This window comes from Equus asinus, chromosome 2 (genome assembly GCF_041296235.1).
Source record: "Equus asinus isolate D_3611 breed Donkey chromosome 2, EquAss-T2T_v2, whole genome shotgun sequence".
Classification (NCBI taxonomy): Eukaryota; Metazoa; Chordata; class Mammalia; order Perissodactyla; family Equidae; genus Equus; species Equus asinus.
In genome coordinates this window covers 146,379,902-146,400,890 of record NC_091791.1, presented here as the reverse complement: position 1 = coordinate 146,400,890, position 20,989 = coordinate 146,379,902, and the positions used below count along the sequence as shown (strand labels likewise).

Sequence of the window (20,989 nt, the reverse complement as noted above, 5' to 3'; positions counted from 1 at the left end):
AAGTTGGGTCTCTGGAAAGAATCCAGTGTTCCACAAACCCTGCCTCTTTCCTAATCATAGAAAGAACCATAAAACGACAGAAAGGCAGAGGAGAGCTGCAGGCAGCAGAACGGCACAGAAGCATCATCCTGTGCTTCCTGAAAAACAGACAACGCAGACAGAGACAAACCTCGTGCCCTCCTTCGCCCTCCTATGCAGGGAACTGAGTGCACAGCGGGCACTCAGGGACCTTTGGGAAAGTCTCTTGAAAGGAGCACAGTAAAGGAGCAGGTGGTCCTCGGAGATTTCCTCACTCCTTTGCCAATTTGTGACCAGGAGCGTGACTGAAATGGGCAAAAATGGAAAGGAGAATGGGGAGTCCCTCCTGTACCTCCTGTTACCCTGAAGGGAAAAGGTTTGCTGCGGGGGGTGGGGTGGTGGGGTTACTCTCTCTTCATCTACTAGAAGTGCCATGAAAGTGACCAGTCTCCAGGTTAGCAGGTAGACTGGGTCAGGCGTTCTCTGCTTTTCACAACTTTCCCTGGAGCGGGAGCAAAAGGCGGTGAAAACAGTGGGTTTGAATGTCCCCATGTGCATACCGTGAGCTGGAAGATGATGAGGATGAGAAGAGGTAAGGTAAAAATAACCTCCCCCAAACAAACACACATGCAAACGCACACACACATACCAGAGAGAGAATGAGAGAGTGGAAAGGAGAAAGTTCAAAGCAAATCTCCTCAGGCAATTAAATTAATGTGATTATAATGACAACAATATGAATTGTTTTACACGTCCCTAGCGATTTATATCTTACAAAGCACTTGGGTACATTATTTAGCAGGATACTTACAACCAATAATCCAATCAGGTGATAATCAAAATAGCAGCTACCTTTTACGAACGATTACCAGGGACACTTTTCATGTGTCACTTTATTTAATCCTCACACCCCCCTTGTGGTATGACTGTCATCCCCATTTTACAGATGGGGAAACCGAGGATCAGAGAGGTTAAGTAACAGGCCCATCAGGTGCAGAGTGGAACCCAGGTCTTTCTGATCCGAGTCCAGGCTCTCGACCTTAATAAGGTCCTCCTGATGGCAGGGCTTTTTCACAAGTTCAGGAGGGGAAGGGCATCGAGGGGACGCAGCCCTTCCATCTCAACCCCCTATGAAGTAGGTACACACAGACACACACATGGATACTCCAAGAGACCCCGCTCACTCTGCTGTCCTTCTCAGTTACAAACCCATCCAGCTTGCACAGATACAGGTCCACAGATGCATGCCACCTTCTTTATAGGGACAAAGGTCAACCTCTATGGATAACATACCTGTTATCTAGCAGGTATCTGAAGCTGAAACAAAGGTTTCCATTGGACAGGAAGCAGCCACAGCAAGGTGATAAATTAGCATCTAGTTTTGAAGCTTGGTCATGAAGAATACTTTCAGACTGAAAATGAGTGAGACTGAATGTCATTTAGCAGAATGGCTTGTGACATTCAAATAAATGTTCAACTTGTGAGATTCAAGAACACGAAGAAGAAGAAATGACTGTAGGAAACTGTAAGGTGCAAACGAATGGTGACAGATCAGATAGCGGGCTGCCTTGTTCTTCATCAGGCCTATGTGCTCTCAGGGGTAATGTTTGCTGTTAGTTGTGCAGAGGCCTTTCGACACAAACGGACATGAGCCCTATGGCTGATACTCCATGCTGGGCAGGCTCGGGGAGAAGCCACAAGGCCCTTAAGAACCCCTTCCCTCCCCTTCCACCCAAGTACCATATCTTCTTGGAGAGTTTCTCCCCTCCTCGTCCTGGCTTTTTTTAAACCTCAGTGTCCTCCTCCCCCTCTCCATCAACCCGCATGAATCTGAGGGTGGGGGCAGGGAGAGTATGTTAGTTCCTGGGATTCTGAGAGAGTAAAGGGTCAGTGTCAATGTCCCTCCTCCGTTTGAGCTCTGGAGATATACTTAGATACACACAAACACCAATGGAACTTTTAAATGATGCGAGGAGATCCACAAGCCAACTGTGAAACAAAATCTTGGTGCTTCATAGTCACAGAAACATACAGGTAGGCAAGGCGCTCATGTTTATTAATTATATCCACAAACACCTACACAAAGCAGGTGGCTCTTGCACACACATAGGAATCCTCATACACACGCATCTTGGCGATGCCACCTTTCCTTCCCACCCATCCCAAGGTGTTGACTACAGCCTCCCTGTGAGCGGCTGAGGCGTATGATGCAGTGGAAAGGGAGTCACTCTGCCCTCGGCTACTCCCTGGCTGTGAGACGTGGGCAAGCCAGTTAGCCTCTCTGAACCTCTGTAAAATGGAGACAGCCACCTGGTGGGAGCTGTAAGGATGAAGGGGAATAATATATGTAGGCCCTTGGCACAGAGCCTGGCGCTGTCCTGCCTGGTTCCTGAGCCTGCCTTTCCTACACCCACGCCACGGCTGATGGTGCCTCCTGTCCGTTGGTCTCCACACTCAAGACTCTGGTCTGACATTGCAAAGAATGGAGACTAGTCCGGGACCTCCAGTCTGTACCAGGAGGGTCCCAGCTCTCAGGTCACAGGTCTGCCGGCCAGGACTAGCTTCCAGGGCCGCACGGGGCCGGCAGGAGGGCGAGCGGGTCTCCGGTGCGTGGACCCGTGGGCGGCAGGCGGAGCGGGCCGGTGGAGGTGGGCAGAGCCCGGAGGTAAGTCGACCCAAGGCTGTGGGTGGCTTCCTCCTGTTGCTCAGTATCAGGGAGAGGCGGGGGAGGACGTTCATTTTTCCTAAGTAAGCCTCCACCCATCGCTTTGATAACTATCGATTGCGAGAAGCCGGCGGCGCCTCTTCCAGGCGAAGCCCGGCTCCCGCGCGCCCCCGCGCCTGCGTTCGGGACCCCTCCGCGGGGACCTCCTCCGTCTGCCCGGGCGGCGAAGGGCGAACGCTTCTGCACAGGCTCGTCTAGCAGGCTTGGGACCCGCAGCCACGACCTGAGCTTTGACCCCTGCTCGTCCACCCGCGGGGTCTTTCCTTCCCAGAGTCCCCTGTCACGCCCTCGGATGGGGTCACCTGTTCCGCAGCATCCCGGGCGCCTCGGGTTCGAGGACTAGGCTGGCGCTCGGAAAGTTATTTCAAAGGGCAGACGTGTTGCAACCCTCGCTGCAGCAGACTACAGGACGCGCATCTCCCGAACCCTTCCCCGCCCCCACCCGGCCCGGGCCACCCGACCCGCAGCAGGAGCCCGGCGGCGCTGGGAGCCCTCCGCAGATGCACCTCTTCTCCCTCCCGCGCGCCCAAGTGCCACGGGGGAGAAAGCCCCAGAGCAAACTCCCGGCGCGGAGCAGTCCCCAGTCCCGGCCTGGACGGGATCGCACTGCTGGGGATCGGCCTCCCGCCCGGCAGCGCCGAGAAATACTCGCGGTTTCCTGCCCCGGCCTCCCCTCCTCGGGCCCCAGCCCTCCCCGCCGGGTGGCCGCGGCCCCTCGGTACCTGAGGCGGTCACGGGCTCGCCCTCGCTCTGCTCGCCGGAATCCGAATCCATGCTGCGGGCTGCTGGCCGCGCGTCCACGGCCGCCCGCCCGTCTGCGGGGCGCTCGGGCCGGCGTCCGGGCTGGAGCTGCCGCGGCGCTCTCGGTGCGGACGGCCGGGGAGGCAGCACGGGCGGCTAGGGCTGGGCAGTGCGCGGCGGCGGCCAGGGGGCGGCTCCGCAGAGGCGAGCGCCGCCCGCGCCCCGCTCCCTGCTCCCCGCGCCCGGCGGCCGGTGCCTGCGCGCGAGGCGAGCGCGGGGCGGAGGGTGGGGCGCGCCGGGAGACGGCTGGGAGGAGGGGGAGGCGCGAGCTGGGAGGAGCGGGAGCGTCCCGCGCCCCGCGGACTCCAGACTGGGGTTAAATCCCGGGAGGCGGCGCCGCTCCGCCGCCCCGCGCCCCGCGCCCGCCCCCCGCAGCCTTGAACTTGCTGAGCGCGGCGAGGTCGTGCGGGGCGGCGAGGCCTCTTCCCTTGCGTGCGGCCAAGTTTGGAGGAGGCGAAAAAGCGCCCGCACCTAAGTAGGAAAAGGAGACGCTCCCAGTGGGAGGCCTGGGGCTGCCGGGGTTCGAGTCCCACTCCAGCGCTCGGAGACCTTGGGCGAGTGACTCAACCTCTCGGTGTCTGTTTCCTCACTTGGAAAGTGGAGAAAATGACAGTCCCCTTTTGTGCGCAGTGTTGGGTGGGAAGTCAATCAGATAATGCCTGTGAGGGGCCAAGGGCAGGGCCTGGCACCTGGCGAGGAGGTAAACACCAGGCTGCAGACAGCGCGCGCTCTGGCGGTTCTTCCCCGGCGTGGGCGCGGCGGGTTGGGGCAGGGCGGCGGGGCCGGTTCCGAGGGCTCGGAGCCCTCGCTGGCATCGAGGGCAGGACCCGCCCTGCCAGGACGGAGCCCGGCCACCGCGCCCGCCCCTCGAGAAGCAAGAAGTGACTTTAAAACCTTTTCTTTGTTTTTAATACAGAGTGCTAAACTTCCTCCATACCCCCTCCCCCGCCGCCTTCCACTTTCTAAAAAAAAAAAGGTATTTGTAAATTTATTAATTAAGAGACTAAATTAGGGGGAAAATACAGGAGCAGTAAGGCCTCAGGAGATCCTTTGTTGTTGATTCTTGATTATCCACATAGTCTTATTGTCTCCCTGAATTGTCAGCTCCAACACTTATATAACCTCAGGCTGGCTTCGCTGCGTGCGAAGTGTGCGCAGAGAATGCAAACTAACTTTACTGACCTTAGCGAAATGAAGTCTGGAAGAAAAAGTCTCCTAATAAGTGCCTTTTATTGTTTCCTGTGTGCACTTGTTGAATCTGTACAGTGACTCAGTGAAGACTTTAGGTTGGACTATTTGGAAATGCTTTTTCGGAGGTCAAAAATGGTTGAAAGTTGGCAATTTCATATAATTCAACCTATATATATTGTTATCCTTGTTTTATCGAGGTGGCAGTGGAGTCTCAGAGAGAGCAGGTAACTTTCCTGTGGTCTCAGGTCCAGGAAGTGGGGGAGCTGAGCCTTGAAATCAGGGCCGTCTGATGTCCAGACCTGCTCCCAGCCTGAAGGGGGTGGTGGCACAAGTGAGTTTGGCCTCTCGGCTCCCTGAGGGCTGCCTCCTTTAGTGAAGGCAGGGGCTTCACAGAGTGCCCGTCCAGCTCCACTTTGTGTTCTCAGAAAACGTTGTCTGGACCACCAAACTCACGGACTTTAGTTGAAAAAAGTTGGATGGGTTTCCATGGAACCATCAAAAGAGCCCCGTCCTAGATGTGTGATCTTGGGCAAAAGGCTTACCCTCCCTCAGTTTCCTCATGTGTTGGCAGCTCCTTCATAGGGTGGCTGGAAGGGAGTAGGTGAAATATCGAGTGTGGAAGTGATTACCCAATGCCTGGCACACAGTTGCTGTTTGATAAATGGAAAGAACATGAGTTCTTAGATCTAGTGGATCCCATCTAGAAAAACAAAATATTTTTAAAATTACATTTTTAAATGAAAAGAAAAAAGTAACAGCAACGTTTGGATAAAAGTTGGTGCTCAAAGAACAAATAGCTGGGATCCTTTTATAAGGTTGCCATCATAGCTTTGGAGTCTTAAGGAAAAACAAGGGTGATAGCGTCAGAGAACAGAGCGTATTGGATTGAAAAGGCATCCAGCTTGCTCTACAGGCCAAGCCGAGATTCAACAACAGGAAATGTGAAACTCTCTCTGCTCCGTTAGACCTCCTTTCCTGGCACTTGGTGAAAGCTTTTTTATTTCTGTTTGTTTATGTCAGCGGACAGGTGGTATGGGTTAAAGAGTGAGGGAAACAGAAATGCCACTGAGGCATCTATGCCTCACAGCCATAAAAGATCTACTGGAACTTGATCGACAGCGATCCCAGTACCGGGAGCGCACACTGAAGACACATATAGGTCCATCAGTCATTGTCTTCAGTGAGTATCGAGCACATTTCTGCCCAGAGATAAAATGATGGGGGGTGGGGGGAGAGGTGTGCTGGTCAAAGTGCTCCTGAAAAGCCTATGAGGTGAGTCTTCAGACAAGCGACACTATTCATTTATCTGTGCCTGTATTCAGTCATAGCATATTTCTGCAAAAGGAGGCAGACAGAGAAAGAAAAATTGAATGTGAAATTAAACAATGGAGAAGAGAGATCCAAACTAAATAAGGTTTCCATTCCAATTTCCTATGATGTGCAGTCTGTTGTCATGGGATAGCAAGACAAGGGGAAATGACTGCTGGCACGCGTGTGTGTTTAATGAGGAACATTAGTGGAACGTACCTTATCTGTCCTCCCAGTGTGGAAAAATCTGTATAAGAGAAGGAAGTCCTTAAAATAGTCCCCCACGACCTCTCTGAAAACAGTGAAATCTCAGGTGGGGAATCTCCTTTGCAAACCCATCCTAGTATATTTCTTAAGAGAAAGAAGGAAAGAAAACGCTCTTAGAAAAGAGGAAAGGATTTCCGTAGTTCCTCTGTATATTTTTAGAAGTATGGCATCACTTCGCAGACTTGAATCTAGAGGCTGAGGCTTATAAACCACTTTCCTCAGTGTTTCCACTACATCTTTTCAGCCTGGCTGCTCTTCAGATGCACAAATTTCTAACTCTTCTTGGTTGTTTCTTAGCTTCGGCTAACGACATCGTTGGCTTTTTAAGGAACTTGCCTGTCTGCTGGGACAAGCATATCTATTTGTAAGGTGTCAAGAAACAGATAATAAAATAGATCCATTTCTGCTAAGGCAATAATACGCCTTTAATCCGAGCCAGTGCTATGACTCATCTGCCTGTCTCCTCCTGTGGGATGGGAAGGGAGCGTCTGCAAACCTTCGGCAGGCAGCTGGGAGGGGGGAGGTTCATCTCGCAAAGCCAGGGCTGCCGCTCGGCTTCAAAACTCCACCGGTCTCTGGAACTGCCCTTTCTCTGGGCTGAAGTGGTCCTTGGTACTTTCGGTAAAAGGTTGGCCAGGACAGCCCCATTTTTAATAACTTGTCTCAAGGTGGATGCTGGCACCAAGGGAGCTTCTGCCCAGAGGGGCTCTGGGCAAGCTGGACAGCGCGGTCTGAGCTGGCTTCATAACCATCTGGCAGAACAAGCCGGCAGACAGGCTTGAAAGAGGGGCTTTTCCTATTTCTTTCTGGCTAGCAAAAATAAGTTTTATGGTGCCCCCCCTCCTTATTTCAAAAGCAACGCACGTCACTGCAGAAAAATTGGAAAGTACATATAAACAAAAAGGAAGAAAATTTAAAAATCCATTCATAATTCCATTAGTTGAAATAACTGTTAACATACCTTTTGAAAATTTTCCCTCTTTGTGTGTATAGCATTCCACTTTCGTAACTTGCTTTTTCCTTTTAACAATATGTTGTGAACGTCATTCCATCTGCTCTCTGACAATATGGTTTTTAATCATACCTGCACATACCTATTGTATGGGTGTACTAGAATGTATTTAAACAATCCTTTATCGTTGGGCATATAGGTTGTTTCCAATTTTCTGCTATAGTAGACAGCATCAGTGAACATCCTCATGTCTAAATCTTTGCGCACATCATTAATCAATGTCTGTGAACCTTCAGCAGCTTCATTTGTTCTTGGGAGAGAGAAATAAGATGGAAATTGTAGCTAACAAAACAATTGCTGTATGTATCCCAAGACTTTAAGGTGATCAAGAATTTTCATGGGCATGATCCCTTCTTGGCAGAGGGTGGGTTATTTTAGTTCATTCTTGCATTTACCAAGCATCAGTTGAGTCCAGAGGGGGTTTCTATAGGTGGAGGAGAGGAGTGGAAAATTGTCTTCCCATTTGCTTTGTGGGCAGCGTGTCCTCTGCACAGCCCCGTCCAAGTCCAGACACTTTGTGGGAGGCAGTGGGGGGATGAGGCTGGCAACTTAGGCATCAGGCTGTTCTCCCAGTGTCTTAGCTTCTGCCCTCATGAGCTGCCTACAGGACAGCTTCCTGAGCAGCTAATGCAGTTATAGTGACTCTATTCAGGGAGAGAAGGAAATTGAGAAAGAGGGAGGAGGAAGAGAAAGAGGGAGAGAGAAGAAATTGGCTTTATGGACCAAATCTCTGTTTTGCTCCAGCCCAGTTTCTATGGGGTTGTTTGTAAGCCTTTGAAACAGCAGGACCAGGATGGTTCAGCCTATGATCACATATGGGGTCTGGTCCCTCTTGTGGCATTCACTGTGGGGGCTGCAGGATGTGACTGTGCTGTGTTGGAGCTGTTCTTATGAGGATCCATACGTCTCTTATGTGGGTACCCTAAGTGACTGTTTTAGCCTTGCCCAGTGGCTTGCCATCTTCCTAAATCCTTCTACAGGTCTGTGGCATGGAAAGGGGAAATATTATTCCCACTGGGGAGAAGCCAGAGTCAAGACCCAGGCTTAAGTAGTGACTAGCATCCTTATAGTGTTCAAGAAGACAGGAGAGTTCCCAAAGACTGGATAGCGGCGGTATTGCCCCAGTTTTCAAAAGGAAGAGAGGAGTGGATTCCAGGAATAACAGATTGGTATCATTTTTGTTGCTGTTTAGCAAAAATCTGGAGCAAACAGATTTATAAACATTTAAAGAAGAAAACGATGATCACCAGCAGCCAACATGGGTTCATGATCATGTCCCATTAAAATGACCATCTTAACTTTCTTTAAACAGGGCCATTAGGTGTATAAATCAAGATAATTTCATTCAACTTCAATGTAGCAAGTATTAGTTGAGCACCCTCTGTGCTTCAGGTGCAAAGTGGAGGGAACTGACCGCCGCAGATACCGTAGGTTGTGATTTAAGTAAAGGCTCTGATGAAGTTCTTGCATGATTTCCTTGCTGTGAGGTGGATCTGGAGCTGGTTGAACAACCCTACCCAGTGAGCCATGATTCACGATTCTCCCTTAACTTGGGTGGAGGTCTCTGGTGGAGTGACACAGAGCTCTATCCTTGGCTCTGATGTATTCTACTTATTTTTTTTAATCAATAATTTAGAGGATGAATTTGGTTGTGTTTATCAAATATGTAGATGACTCTGCTATGGCAGGTCAGGGAAGACTTGGAGTCACATGGAAAAGATATGTGGGTCTTGGTTGTCCATAAAGCCAACATCAGTCAGCAGTGGAATAAACAGTGGAATAACAGCTGCATTGCTACAGGAAGGGCAGGAATAGTCCTTCTGTGTTAACACCTCCTGGTGTTATGGACACCTGGGGTCTTATGAACATCTGGTGCCACATTTTAAGGAGACCTACCAGGTTGCTCTCAGAGGACAGGAACCAGGACAATGAAGGAGGTTTGGAAACCATTCTGTATGAGAAAGTTTGAGTGTCAGGCGAGGGAAGAAAGCAAACAAGGCATGGTAGGATGGATGTCCTCAAATGTGTGAAGACCTAGACTCTAGCCTGATGCAGGACTAATAGGTAGACGTTATAAGAAGGTAGAATTGGAGGCCGGCCTGGTGGCGTAGTGGTTAAGTTCACTCTCTTTGCTTCGGTGGCCCGGAGTTCGCAGGTTCAGATCCCAGGTGCAAACCTACACACCGCTCATCAAGCCGTGCTGCAGAGGCATCCCGTATACAAAATAGAGGAAGATTGGCATAGATGTTAGTTCAGGGATAATCTTCCTCACCAAAAAGAAGGAAATAAAAAGGAAAGTAGAATTCGGATCTTGTGCCAGTCCTGGCTTGCCTGTCCTCAGATCCATTCCTTGCCCTTTCCCTGCTCTGTATGGAAGATGGGCTGACACCTGCAGGCTGCATTTGCCAGCTCCTGTGCCAGTTGGTTTCCAGCTGGACCCAGCCAGTGCGAGGCACTGGCAGAAGACTGGAGAGCAAGGGAAGGAATAGCTGGGATATTCTCTCCCATCCTCCATCCCTCAGATCTCAGCACCTCTGACAGTGGCTGCCTCTCCTCCATGGCTCCAGCTGCCACCAGATGGATCCACTGTGGTTCCAGGTTCCATCAGGTGACCACAGCCTCTGGGCTCCAATAATAAATAGCACCTCTTCCCTTTTGTTCCTCCAGCCCAGGGTGGCAGTGACTTCCTGCTGTTGCTGATATCTAGGTTGCCTCACTGTCCTCCGTTTGCCTTCTCAGCTCTTCCATCACCTCTGTAGTCAGTTCTCTGTATTACTCCATTGGAAAAATATAAGATAGTTTCTTCTTTCCTAGTTGGACCTTATTAGTATGACACACAGAAAGAAGAAAGAGTATTTTAATGATTACAGGTGGATGAACGTATGGTGGCAGGCTGGAGTCCACTATCTTTAGCATTCCTTTGGAAGTTGGGCACAGAAGGGAAATGACGTGCACAAATCCTGGATGTGGCAGAGCTGGGACTAGAATTCAAGGCTCCTGACTGCTAGACCAGCACTCTTTTCATTTGACGTTAGCTCTCTCCTCCTGCATATATCTTTATTAACCATCCACTCCTAGTTTATGTTAATCACTCTTCTCATCTATGGGAGGAAAAATGGAGTCTCCTAAATTCTTTTTTCTCCTTTAATTGTCTTGTGATTTTGTGACAACCTGGTTCAATAATGCTTACTTGCTAATTATTTTACAGAACAAACACTATTCTCCAAGTGTTGAGTGGAATCTTTTTTCCCTCCCTTCAAAGCATTTTCTACTTAGAAAAAGCTAAATGCATGATCCAATCTGGAAGATTCTGTTTCTGTAAGTCTGTGATTTCATAACATCTATGTTGAGTTGAGGGCTGTAGAAGAGTGAGGAAATGTTCAAGGTCAGCTAGTCTAACCCCATTGCTTTAGATATAAAGAAACAAGACCAGAAAGATGGAATGGCTTGCCCACAGTCAGGGGCAGAAGTGGGACAAGAACTCAGGTCTCCAGCCCTCATTCAGGACACCCATCCTACTTCCACGCTCCTTTATAGACCATATACTCACCTTTGCTACATCCAGTTTTCAAGCTGCTTCTGCCTTCAGTTCTCAAAGCTCTTTCCCCAGTACTGGTCTTTCCCCTCTTCTCACCTCCTTCATACCAATGTTTCAGAGCCCATCTTCACCTGGAATAGAATCATCAAAAGCAAGACTTGACCAACCTCTCTTTTTAATTTCTTCATCTCATCAACAACTTCGTTTCGTTCCCTTCCCTCCCCTCACCTCCTCCCTTTGTCTTCTGGATTCTCAAATTTTCCATTCCTTTCTCGTCTCTAGCCAACATTTTCCATCCCACCAAGTTGTCCATTAGCGTTGTTCTTTACTTGATCCCTCCCTTCTGTGTTCGAAGCCAATCTGCCTGGTTGAAGCCATCAACACTTCTAAGGGAAGAATCTTTTAAGAACTGGATCTGATTCCTGGTTGCCGGAAACCTTTGATCGTTCTCTGAAGAAAGCCATAAATTAATGTCACCCCTTGACAGGACCCCTGGGCCTATCTCTATTTTGTCCCTGCCCTCTCGACTGTGGATATGAGCATCTTAACACCTCAAACAGTATGGCAATGTTGGGAAATCCTCCCGTAGCCAAGAATATCAAACTATTTATTTAGTTCAAACCGTTAACACACATCATCCCATGGGAGTTTCCAGTGTTTCAGTAACTTTTTCTTTTGGCTGTTTATAGATCTTAGCTGGTTTTTAGATCCTTCCAAATTTGTGTTATCTAGACATTCGTGAGTGCTTAGATTTATTGAAACTCTTTCAGGATAACATCATTACAATCCAATATTTGAGTCACGGTAACCTTGTTCAAATGAACTAATCCTCCTCTCAGCAGACACATCGACACCGCATTTCTAGTTGGTTTATTTGCATTCTTCTATCCTTCCAAATTCTGTATTACTTTCTTCCAATGTGGATTTTGTCAAGTCACATAATTGTCAAGAGACCAGGAACTCAGTTCAGCCTTCACGTTTCTGTAACTCATACTTTAATTTCTCCTGATGAAGTGGGTAAGTCCAAGGATGAAGTATGGGGTTTCTGTTCCAGAAAGCAAGTGTAGGGGACACCTGTCTCCTTCCTTAGCACAGCGATATTGCCGCCAGAGCTACCAGGAATAGGGAGTGACCCAGAGGAGAGAGGACAGCCTCAGACACCAGATCTTAACCCCATCATGCTCTCTTCTCCTAAATACAGAGTGGAGGGTGGGGTCAGAGCAATGCCAACTCTCAGTTCCAAACAATCACGTCTTCCCAGGGTCTCCATCATCACCCAACGTGCCAACAGCCTGCCGGTTCCCCAGGTTCCTAGTCTTCAAATTAGTTTCCTGGTTTTTGTCTCATTGCCACTTCGGCATCCACAGTCCTATCAAATTCTAATGATATTTCTTCCACGTGTCTTAATTTAACCCTTTCCTTTCCAAATCCACAGTCACCCTCCACCCAGCTCTTCCCTGTGTCCCACTGGCTGCAACAAGACTTTCTCCATGCTTGCCCAAAACCCACTACACCCAAGCCGGAGCTCGAGGCCCTCTTTTGCATCTGAGAGCTTGCGTCTTTACTATTCTGCTCTGCCCTGCATGCACAGGAGAGCCCTGAATATGTATCGCACATGAGAGCCCTCAATGCGTATCAATACGAAGAACTAGCCAGAGTCTAAGCAGTGATGGGTTTGTCCCATGTCCATCCCATTTCACCCTCCCTGCTTCCTGCCTCACCCTACATTTAATTTCTCTGGCTGTCTGTTTGCTGCAGCCCCATCCCTGGTATGTGGGCTCCTCGCCCCTCCTCCCCCTGACACAAAGCCTGTCTTCTTTCTGCGAACCAGGGTGCTTTGCTGCGAGGGCTGGAAGTTTTGACTCCCTGGCTTGGCGTCAGGCTCTTCTCCCCAGAATTATCCTCATGGGGACTTTTGGCCAGGGTGCCCTGGTGTTCCTGGAACCCACATCCTCTTCTTGGCTTTGCCTCTGGACCACAGAGTATTGGGTAATTTCTGCTGTGGTGGAGTGAAGACACCTGGATTTTTGTACTGGCTGTTCATGAACTTGATAAATGACTTTAAATAAGTCAGGACAGCCTGTCCCAGCTCTTCAGATGTCAGTTCTGAGGAGCTTCAGCTTGCCGTCTTGCATGCCTTGAACATGCCCCCCACTGCCTGCTAGTGTCTGAGCCTGTACTCACCAAGTCGCTTTCCCCAGACAAGACAAAAGGGTGGGGATGTGTCTTATTTGGAAGCTGGCATCCAGCATGCCCTGGGACCCCGCACATCCACTGACCCCAGTTTCCCCTTTGCCTCTGCCCCACAGAGTGGGTAAACCAGCATGCTTGGGTTTTGCCTCAGTTTCCCCAGTTGCATTCACATCCTTCTTGGAACGGTAGCCCCCTCAGACACTGACTGTTTCTGAGCTCTGGCCAGTTCCTATTACTTGAGGTAACACGAACAAGTGAGTTTTCATCTCCAGAGAGTTTGCCTAATACAACCTGCCATGTGTGGACTCTCACTTAGCTTCAAAAAATTAACTTGATTGCATATTTTTGAGTGCCCCTCTCAATTTCTTTAAATTGCCAGTTGTCTTACAGCACCTTTTAAGAATGTAACCAAGACCAGGATAAGTCAGAAAGTAAAACCGTGGAGCAATCAGAAAAGATATCTTTTACTCAGATGAGAGTCCCTTAGGCTCTCACTCATGGTCTAATTTGCTTTCTTTATTCCCAAATTCTGTCAGGTGTGAGAACAAGGGTGGGGGGTGCACTCCGGGCAGCACCGGAGCCAGTGTGGAGGAGCTTCTGTCGTCACCCACGTCCCCTGGACACTCACCTTCCCCTGCGTCCTGCTGGCTGCCTGCTACAGACACCTGCGGGCTTCTGGAAGTGCCAGGAAGCTGAGGGGACCCGCCCTCAGAGAATGATGGCCAGGATCGGGGGGATTAAATCTAGGTCCCTACCTGTTGTGTGGGACAGCCCTGCACAGTCTTGTAGATGGCCCAGTGCCCTGAGCCCCAGCGGCCCCGGGATAAGTAACTTCACCTGTAAGTAATGCAGCTGCACTGGCTACCTTCCCTTTTCTGTCACATCCCCAGTTCCCTGCCCCTGCATTCCTGGGATCACCTCCCAAACCAACAGCTTGCCCTCAAATTCTTATCTCAGCGTCCACGACCTGTCCTAAGTCACGTCACAAGAACAAGAAGCCCAGAAATGATGGAAAGAGAAGATAGAAGAACTCTGAAAGAGCAGAGACAAGAGCTAAAGTATTATGGGGCCCTGGGGTCATTCAGCAGGGGCCACTGGGACTTGAGGGTATGTGAGATGATTCCTGTACACACTTTGGGCACGGTGGTGACCTGGGTATAAAGTGTGCTCTTCAGCAGGCTTGGGGAATAAGTGCCACATTTTAGGAAGGTTTCTGCCTGAAAGAGTAAAAATAGGTTGTGATGCTTAAAGGAATAATTCCTTGGTTATCTAGAAGCTTGAGTTTCCTGGACGCCCTGTTCCCTGATAGCCAGGATTTATTGGGTTTTCTGTTGAACTAAAATCATTGCCTTCAAGCTTCAAAGCTCCTAGTTCCAGCAGCTTGGTTCTCTAAGATTTGTAGTCTTCATGTTTTTCATAGTCTTTGATTTCCTCCCTTCCCATCCTCCATTTGCATAATGGAGTTCTTTTTTTAAAGCCTGCCTTCCCATGGAAGCCCCCTTCTCCCCTCGACCACTTCATTGGTGCACCATTATGCACCATTATCTCATTCTTGGGGTATGGGGATAGGCTCTGCATTCAGTATTCCAAGGGCTAGCACACTGAGATTTGTACTTCTGTTTTGTTTCCAATCCAAATTGATTATTTTTTTCAGTTGTCATCCAGATGTTTGATATCATGTAAACACAGCTTGAAAGTGTTCCTGAACTGCTTACAGATGTACGCCAGTGAAATCCTTTCCAAATTATATATAATGATGCTCTGGGTCTATTTATATCTATGTCACAGTCTCTGGCTTGAGTGTTAGCTATAAGACTAAGTTGGAAAGAAAGTGGAAAATTCACGTGTGTGGGTGATTTGTCTTCTTGATTAAAGACTCCAGATATTTGGAAATATTCAGGAATTGATGTCATTTTCCATTGAGTGCTGGCATGTCTGTAACTGTGATATTATGGACCGAATGTTTGTGTCCCCCTCAAATTCATATGTTGAAACCCTAACCCCCAATGTGATGGTGTTTGGAGATGGGGCCTTTGGGAGATGATTTGGGTTAGATGAGGCATGAGGATGGGGCCTTTATGATGGGATTAGTGCCCTTATAAGAAGAGACGCCAGAGAGCTCTCTCTCTCCCTCCCTCCTCTCTCTCTCCTCCTGTGTTCACACAAAGAACAGATTATGTGAGCACCCAGTGGGAAGATTGGCCATCTGCAGCCCAAGGGGAGAGGCCTCACCAGAATCTGACCATGCTGGCACCTTGATCTCAGACTTACAGCATCTATCCCTGTGAGAAAATGACTTCCAGTTGTCTAAGCCACCCAGTCTATGGTATTTTGTTAGGGCAGCCTGAGCAGAATAATACACATGGGGATCCAGATCTGTTGATCCATTCAGCATATGGTTACTGTGACTCTCAACCTTGCTGTATACCTATTTGTACACCAAGCCAAGAGCTCCTCACCTGCTGTTTGGCACCAGAAAGGCACCCTTTAAGCCCTTTAGATCTACTCATTTCTTATCAAAAGCTTGGTTACAGGATATGGTTTTTATGTTTCATTGCATAAAGGATGTTGTAGCTGATTGTATTTTACAAAGATGGCAGCAACACTATCTCCCATCCACATGCTCTTCCACAGGGGTACCTTGACAGGCCTCCTGTCAAGAAGTGGGGTCTGTGTCCTCTCCCCACAATCTGGGTGGGCTTCTGACTTGCTTGTAACCAACCCAATGCAGTGAAAGGGACTTTGCATAACTTCTGAGGCTAGCCCAGAAAAGACTATACAGCTTCTGTCTGTCACCTTCGAAGCCCTGAGCTGCCACATAAGAATTCCAACCACCACTGAGGCCTCCACGCATTGAGGAAGCCCCTGCCACGTGGAGAGGCTGTGGACGAGAGCTCCTGTCCCGGCCAACAGCCAGATCAACCACCGGACACGTAGGTGAGGATGCCTCCATATTTCAGCTTTTGAGTTGACCCTAGGTGAGCCCCCAACATCACGGAGCAGAAGTGAGCTATCCTTGTACCCTATCCAAATTCCTGGCCCACAAAATGGGGAGCAAAATAAAATGGTAGTTGTGAGTTACTATGTTTTGGGGTAGTTTGTTATGTATCTATAGTAACTGGAACAGATGGACGTTTCATTGATTTCTCTCTGGGTAAAATCTCACCCCTGGATCGAGGCAGACCAACAGAAACCTGCCTTGCCTGGATCTTTCTTGAGCAGCCCTCAGGAGTGGTGCCCTGTTTTGTACCAACAGGCAGGCTCAGAGGCAGCTATTCTGCAGAGATACTGTTAAGGAGGGCACAGAGTTCACTTAGAGCTCAATGCAGGAAATTCTGTGTTTCCTGGAAGCAACTGGTATCTTGCAAACACTGGGAATCTTATCATTGCTCAGCTTTCCCTCTTTACTTTAGCTTCTGGGAAGCTCAGAACCAACTTTGTGACCAACTTGGAACAACTAATCTTATCTTTTTGTGTCCTGCTGTATTTATTTTTGGAAGTCCCCTAAAAATACTTTTGGAACAAGGTGGAGTATAAATGAATTAATGGGAGAAGGATGTCCCTCAAATCACTCTAGTATTTGGGAGTGTTACTAGACTGAACTAGTTCCAACGTATAGCTTTACTATAACCAAAAACCAAACACACTCTACGATCTCTAAAACAAAAATACAAGAAGCTAAAACGGGCAGCCTAGACCAGAAGTTAAAAGAAATAATAATCCACTACAAAGTAATATATCATTTAGTAAACAAAATAATGAGGCACTTAGACAGGGAAAGTAATATTTATAGAGCACCCCCAGGCATTTTCTAGATCCTTTATGTACATAATTTTATTTAGTCATGTTTAATCCTGATAAAACAACCACATGGGCATAAAGTTATCTTATTTTGCGATGAAGAAACTGAGGCTCAGAGAAGTTAATAAGCTTGTCCAGGGTCACACAGCTAGTGGGAGACCTGAGATTCAAGCTCCATTCACTTTCCGGTTGTGGTGGGTATTGATGACAACTTTGAGGCCCACGTAAATTAGAATGCCTTCCCAGGCATAGATCAAATCCTGTTCCAGTGCCCACTGTGCAGATGCATCTCTTTCATGAGAGTGAGGTTTTGTTGTAACAAGTTACGGCCAGGGAGGGATTCAGTGCCCTGGGGTGCAGCCGGCAGGGAAGGCTGAGCTGCAAGAAAGGGAGCAGTGACATGCCTGCCAGGACAACCTCTTACACAACCACTGCTTTCTGAGCTCACTCTTTCAGAATGGGGAGTTTTGTTTTCTTTTCCCCTTTCTGTATTATCACCACCGTGCCCCACCCTCCTCTGGAAAATATCCTTACCTCTTCAAGGAGGCTGCCCGGAAAACCTCTCAGATGTCAGCCATGGCTGTGGGTGAGGTTTCTGTCACACTCACCGGGTGAGAGGCTGCTTGTTTCTGGACGCTGTCACCCGGAGAGGCATTTGCCATTTCTCCCCACATATGGACAGGAACTGGAGAAATGTGTTCTTGGTACCAAAATAATTCCTCTCAATGGATTCAGCCCTGAGCAGATTGGGCAAGCACCGTGACCGTGGGCTTCTGGGTGGAGTTTGGACATTCTTGTGTTTTGTCTCATGAATTGTTCACAGTAATGATACCCTGCTTGCTGCATCCTTTGCCAGACAGTGATTTTAAGCACCAGAGAGAAGAAACCCTGACCTGTGGGCAAGAACTCCATCCAAGCTCTAGCCACAAGCTGTCATTTATCTGGGTGATGCCGCTGAGACTATGACTTAAATTCTCAAATTTCTCTAATGACTTGTCTGCATAAATGACCTTTGGTTGCTGTTGGAGGTGGCCATATAAGCAAGCATGAAGTGACTTAAGGGGTGCCATCTGGGTGAGCCAAACAGCTCAACACCTTCTCCCCTGCTGACCATGGTGCCATCATCAGGGATTCACGCCACTGAATCAAAAGGAAGTTTTTGGTGTACAAGAGTCTCCTAATAAAAATATCCCTGGATGGATGCTTATGGCAGGTATGTGGGAGCCCTCAGGTGAGCTGCTACCTTCTCTACACTCAGCCCCACTTCCCATTCCCAATACACTGGCAACCAGTCCATAGGACCTTGATGAGGTCCTGACTCAGTCTTGGCCAGTTCTGGAGCCAATTCAGAACATTAGTGTCCTTCCCCTACCAGCAGATGGGGTTTGGCAATTTACTTGTTTGCTCACTCACTTATTCATTCATTCATTTATTCAATTTTTTTATTGAGCAGCTATGTGCTCAGGCATTTGGCTAGACTCTGGGGATGCTGGAGTGAACACAGTCCCTGCCTCATGGAGCATGCATTACAACGTAGGAGACAGACAAACAGTTCACCAGTAAGTGTATCACAGGGCAGATGGTGATACGTGCTGAGGAGAAAATAAGGGGGCTGGAGAGTGACGGGGATGGGGAAGGGTGTGTGTGATATTTGCATGGCAGACAGGGAAATTCTCTTGGATGAGGTGACAGCTGGGCAGAAGCTGTACACGGTGGGCGAGTGACATAGGGAGAGGCATTGTGGGCAGAAGGAGCAGCTGGGGTGAAGGGTGTGCTGGAGGACCAGCAGGGGGCCCTGGGAGCTGGAGGGAGGCATCGGGAGGGTGGTTGGTGAGGAGGACGGGGGGGGGGGGGGGGGGGGGGGAGGGTTGGGCAGAAGCGGTGACTCCTGATTCCTAGTCTGAGTGCCTGGAAGGCCTGGAGTGAACCTGGTAAAGGAGCACTCGTCACACTGCAGCCTCTCTCCCAGAGGGCCAGGGAGCTCCATCCAGAGCCCCAGCTTGCCTGGACGAGGCCTTGAAAACTGACTGCCAATTCCCCTGGGGCTGTAACCCTGTCCCTCCACTCTGTAACAGCAAGTACCGTCCCTCTCCAGGATCCTGTAGGGGCCTTCCCTGGGATGGCCCCATAGCCTTCACTTGGCCACCCCCTATCCCCCACCCCTGACACCTGGGTGGGAGCAGGCCACCTTGCAGGTTGATTCCCCTTAGCCCCAGCCCTGCTGTGTCCCAGCTTCTGCACCCCACCATGTCCACAGCCAATCTCCACCCCCATCCCCATTCCTGAGGTGGGGCTTGTTTGCATGGAATCACTGCAGGGGAAAGGGGCTATGAGAATGCTGGTGGCCAGACACCTCCTGCCTCACATTTTTGGCCAGAGCCCACCCTGGGTGAGCCTCACCCGCCCTTGGGAAATTCATGAAGTGCTTAGTATGTGCTAGACACTGTGCTCTACACGTGTCAAGATTTCCCAATGAGAGAGGCATTTTGCAGATGGGGATATGAAGGCTCAGAAAGGCTAAGTCATTTGCCCAAGGTCACACAGCTGTTAAATGGTGAAGTTTTGCTTGAAACTCAAATCTGTCTTTCCCCAGGACTCTTCCCAGAAAAAATGGTAAGAGTTGAATGTGTTCAGAAAGAGGTTCTGAACGGAGGCTTCTAACAGGACAGCTCTGCGGCTGCAGACATGGAGGAGCTGAGCTCTGCATCATTCACCCACCAAAAATGAAGATCCTGGAAACTCTCCTGCCATCCCTCACCCGTGACAGATCTGCTATGCCAGCATCCAAAAGGATGCTGCTCTTCTGGTCCAGAATTCTCTGATTGCAAAGAGAAAAAAATTTGTAAAATTTCCCCTGGTGTACAATTATTCTTTTTCCTGACCCTAATGCCCGGCCTCTTACATCAAACATTCGCTCAGTGCCTTCTGGGTACCAAGGACTGGGGACACAACACTAATTATGGCCTTGTCCCTGCTGTCAAGGGGCTCCCAGAACAGAGGGCCAAGTGACTTCTTGAGATGGCTGCACCATGACCCTGTTTTCCTGAGGAACAGGCCATGCTGCTGTCTTCCCCACAATTCCCTTCAGATCTGCAGGTTCTTGTCTGCGTGGTACCGTGTCAGGCCTGTGGAGGACACAGTGAGAAATGGCACCCTCGCAGACTGAAGGAGTCAGTGAGCTAGACTTGGGTGGGGGGAGGTGGGCTGTGTGCAAGACAAGTACCCAAACCTCTACTAGTGGGCAGAACACAGGCTGCTTCTTGCTTAGCTTTGTGCTTAAAAACAAAACAAAACAAAAATTAAATAAAGGCAATGCTATTTCAACAAGATGAGCCTGAAAGGAAAATTGTACAGGATGTAAAATTTTTTTGTGTGTAACATTTGAACTGCAAATTATTTTTCAGTGAACTGGTTTTTTTTTTTTTTGAAAAATTTCCACGTTTACATCACGTCGTTTTTCAAGAGATTTCCAGGAGATTATGACGTTTCTGTGCAATTGCTTAAGTCTGGTTTCGTTCAGTCTCCAGATGTAAAACTCATAGGGAAAGTCGACCCCCCATTTCCAGGAGTAATGGCAAAAACATAGAATTGTACGCAACTTCCCTCAGGTCGTTTAGAGACATTTTAGAATAATTTGTTTTCTGTTACTCTTCATTCAGGTCTCCCACTTCCTCAGGGATTGGTGGTGAGGCTCCTGACCAGCCCGGAGAGGGTCATGCCGTCCCCAGAGGGCGCTGTGGGGAGATCCCTGCTTCAGGTGGCACCTGTGGGGCACAAGGGAGTCAGCTGCCGGCGGGGAGTGTGGTTTGGAAGGTGCCAAAATGCTCCCTCTGCCACCAAGTTTGGCCCCTATAACCTGTTATAGTACCTCAAATTCCACCATTAGGGGTTTATTCCCTTTGATGACATTGTTTTCCAACTTTTTTTGAGGGGATGATGGTAATGCAAGGGAGCTCCTTCTGCAAATGAGCTCTCGTACCAAAGGCCCGGATGTACGTAACTCAGATGTGAATTAGGGATCTCCCTCTCTTGCATTCTAGGTGGACTTCTCTAGACATCTCACCCTCCTTGCCATCCTACCTGTTTCCACAGCCTGATGAAGCCCTGGGATGTGACAGTCTTGTGGTCCCCTCAG

The 20,989-nt window shown here is 49.1% G+C and overlaps 1 protein-coding gene and 1 long non-coding RNA gene across 4 annotated transcripts in view; one reads left to right on the top strand and one right to left on the bottom strand.

The window, feature by feature from the left end:
• The window catches only part of TNFAIP8L3 (TNF alpha induced protein 8 like 3), a 50,685-nt gene extending 33,105 nt beyond the window's left edge, over positions 1 to 17,580 (bottom strand). The window contains exons 1-2 of one of the 2 annotated variants that reach the window (XM_070501634.1): positions 17,389 to 17,580; positions 10,873 to 10,991 (exon numbers count right to left, since the gene is read on the bottom strand). Coding sequence is in view for 1 of the 2 variants with exons in the window: in XM_044764894.2 (XP_044620829.1) it covers positions 3,466 to 3,517 (52 nt within the window). In the remaining variant the exon portion in view is untranslated. Of the gene's footprint in view, positions 1 to 3,465; positions 3,983 to 10,872; positions 10,992 to 17,388 lie in introns of those variants that run through there. The other variant, XM_044764894.2, reaches the window with a different exon arrangement.
• LOC106838351 (uncharacterized) lies at positions 1,450 to 20,649 on the top strand. Of its 2 annotated transcripts, XR_001399842.3 has the most exons (5): positions 1,450 to 2,683; positions 15,858 to 15,990; positions 17,711 to 18,067; positions 18,308 to 18,413; positions 19,448 to 20,649. It is a non-coding gene; the product is annotated as an uncharacterized lncRNA (long non-coding RNA). The 2 variants fall into 2 exon arrangements; XR_011499481.1 differs by lacking the exon at positions 15,858 to 15,990 and having other exon boundaries at positions 1,452 to 2,683.
• Positions 20,650 to 20,989: the final 340 nt, after the last annotated feature.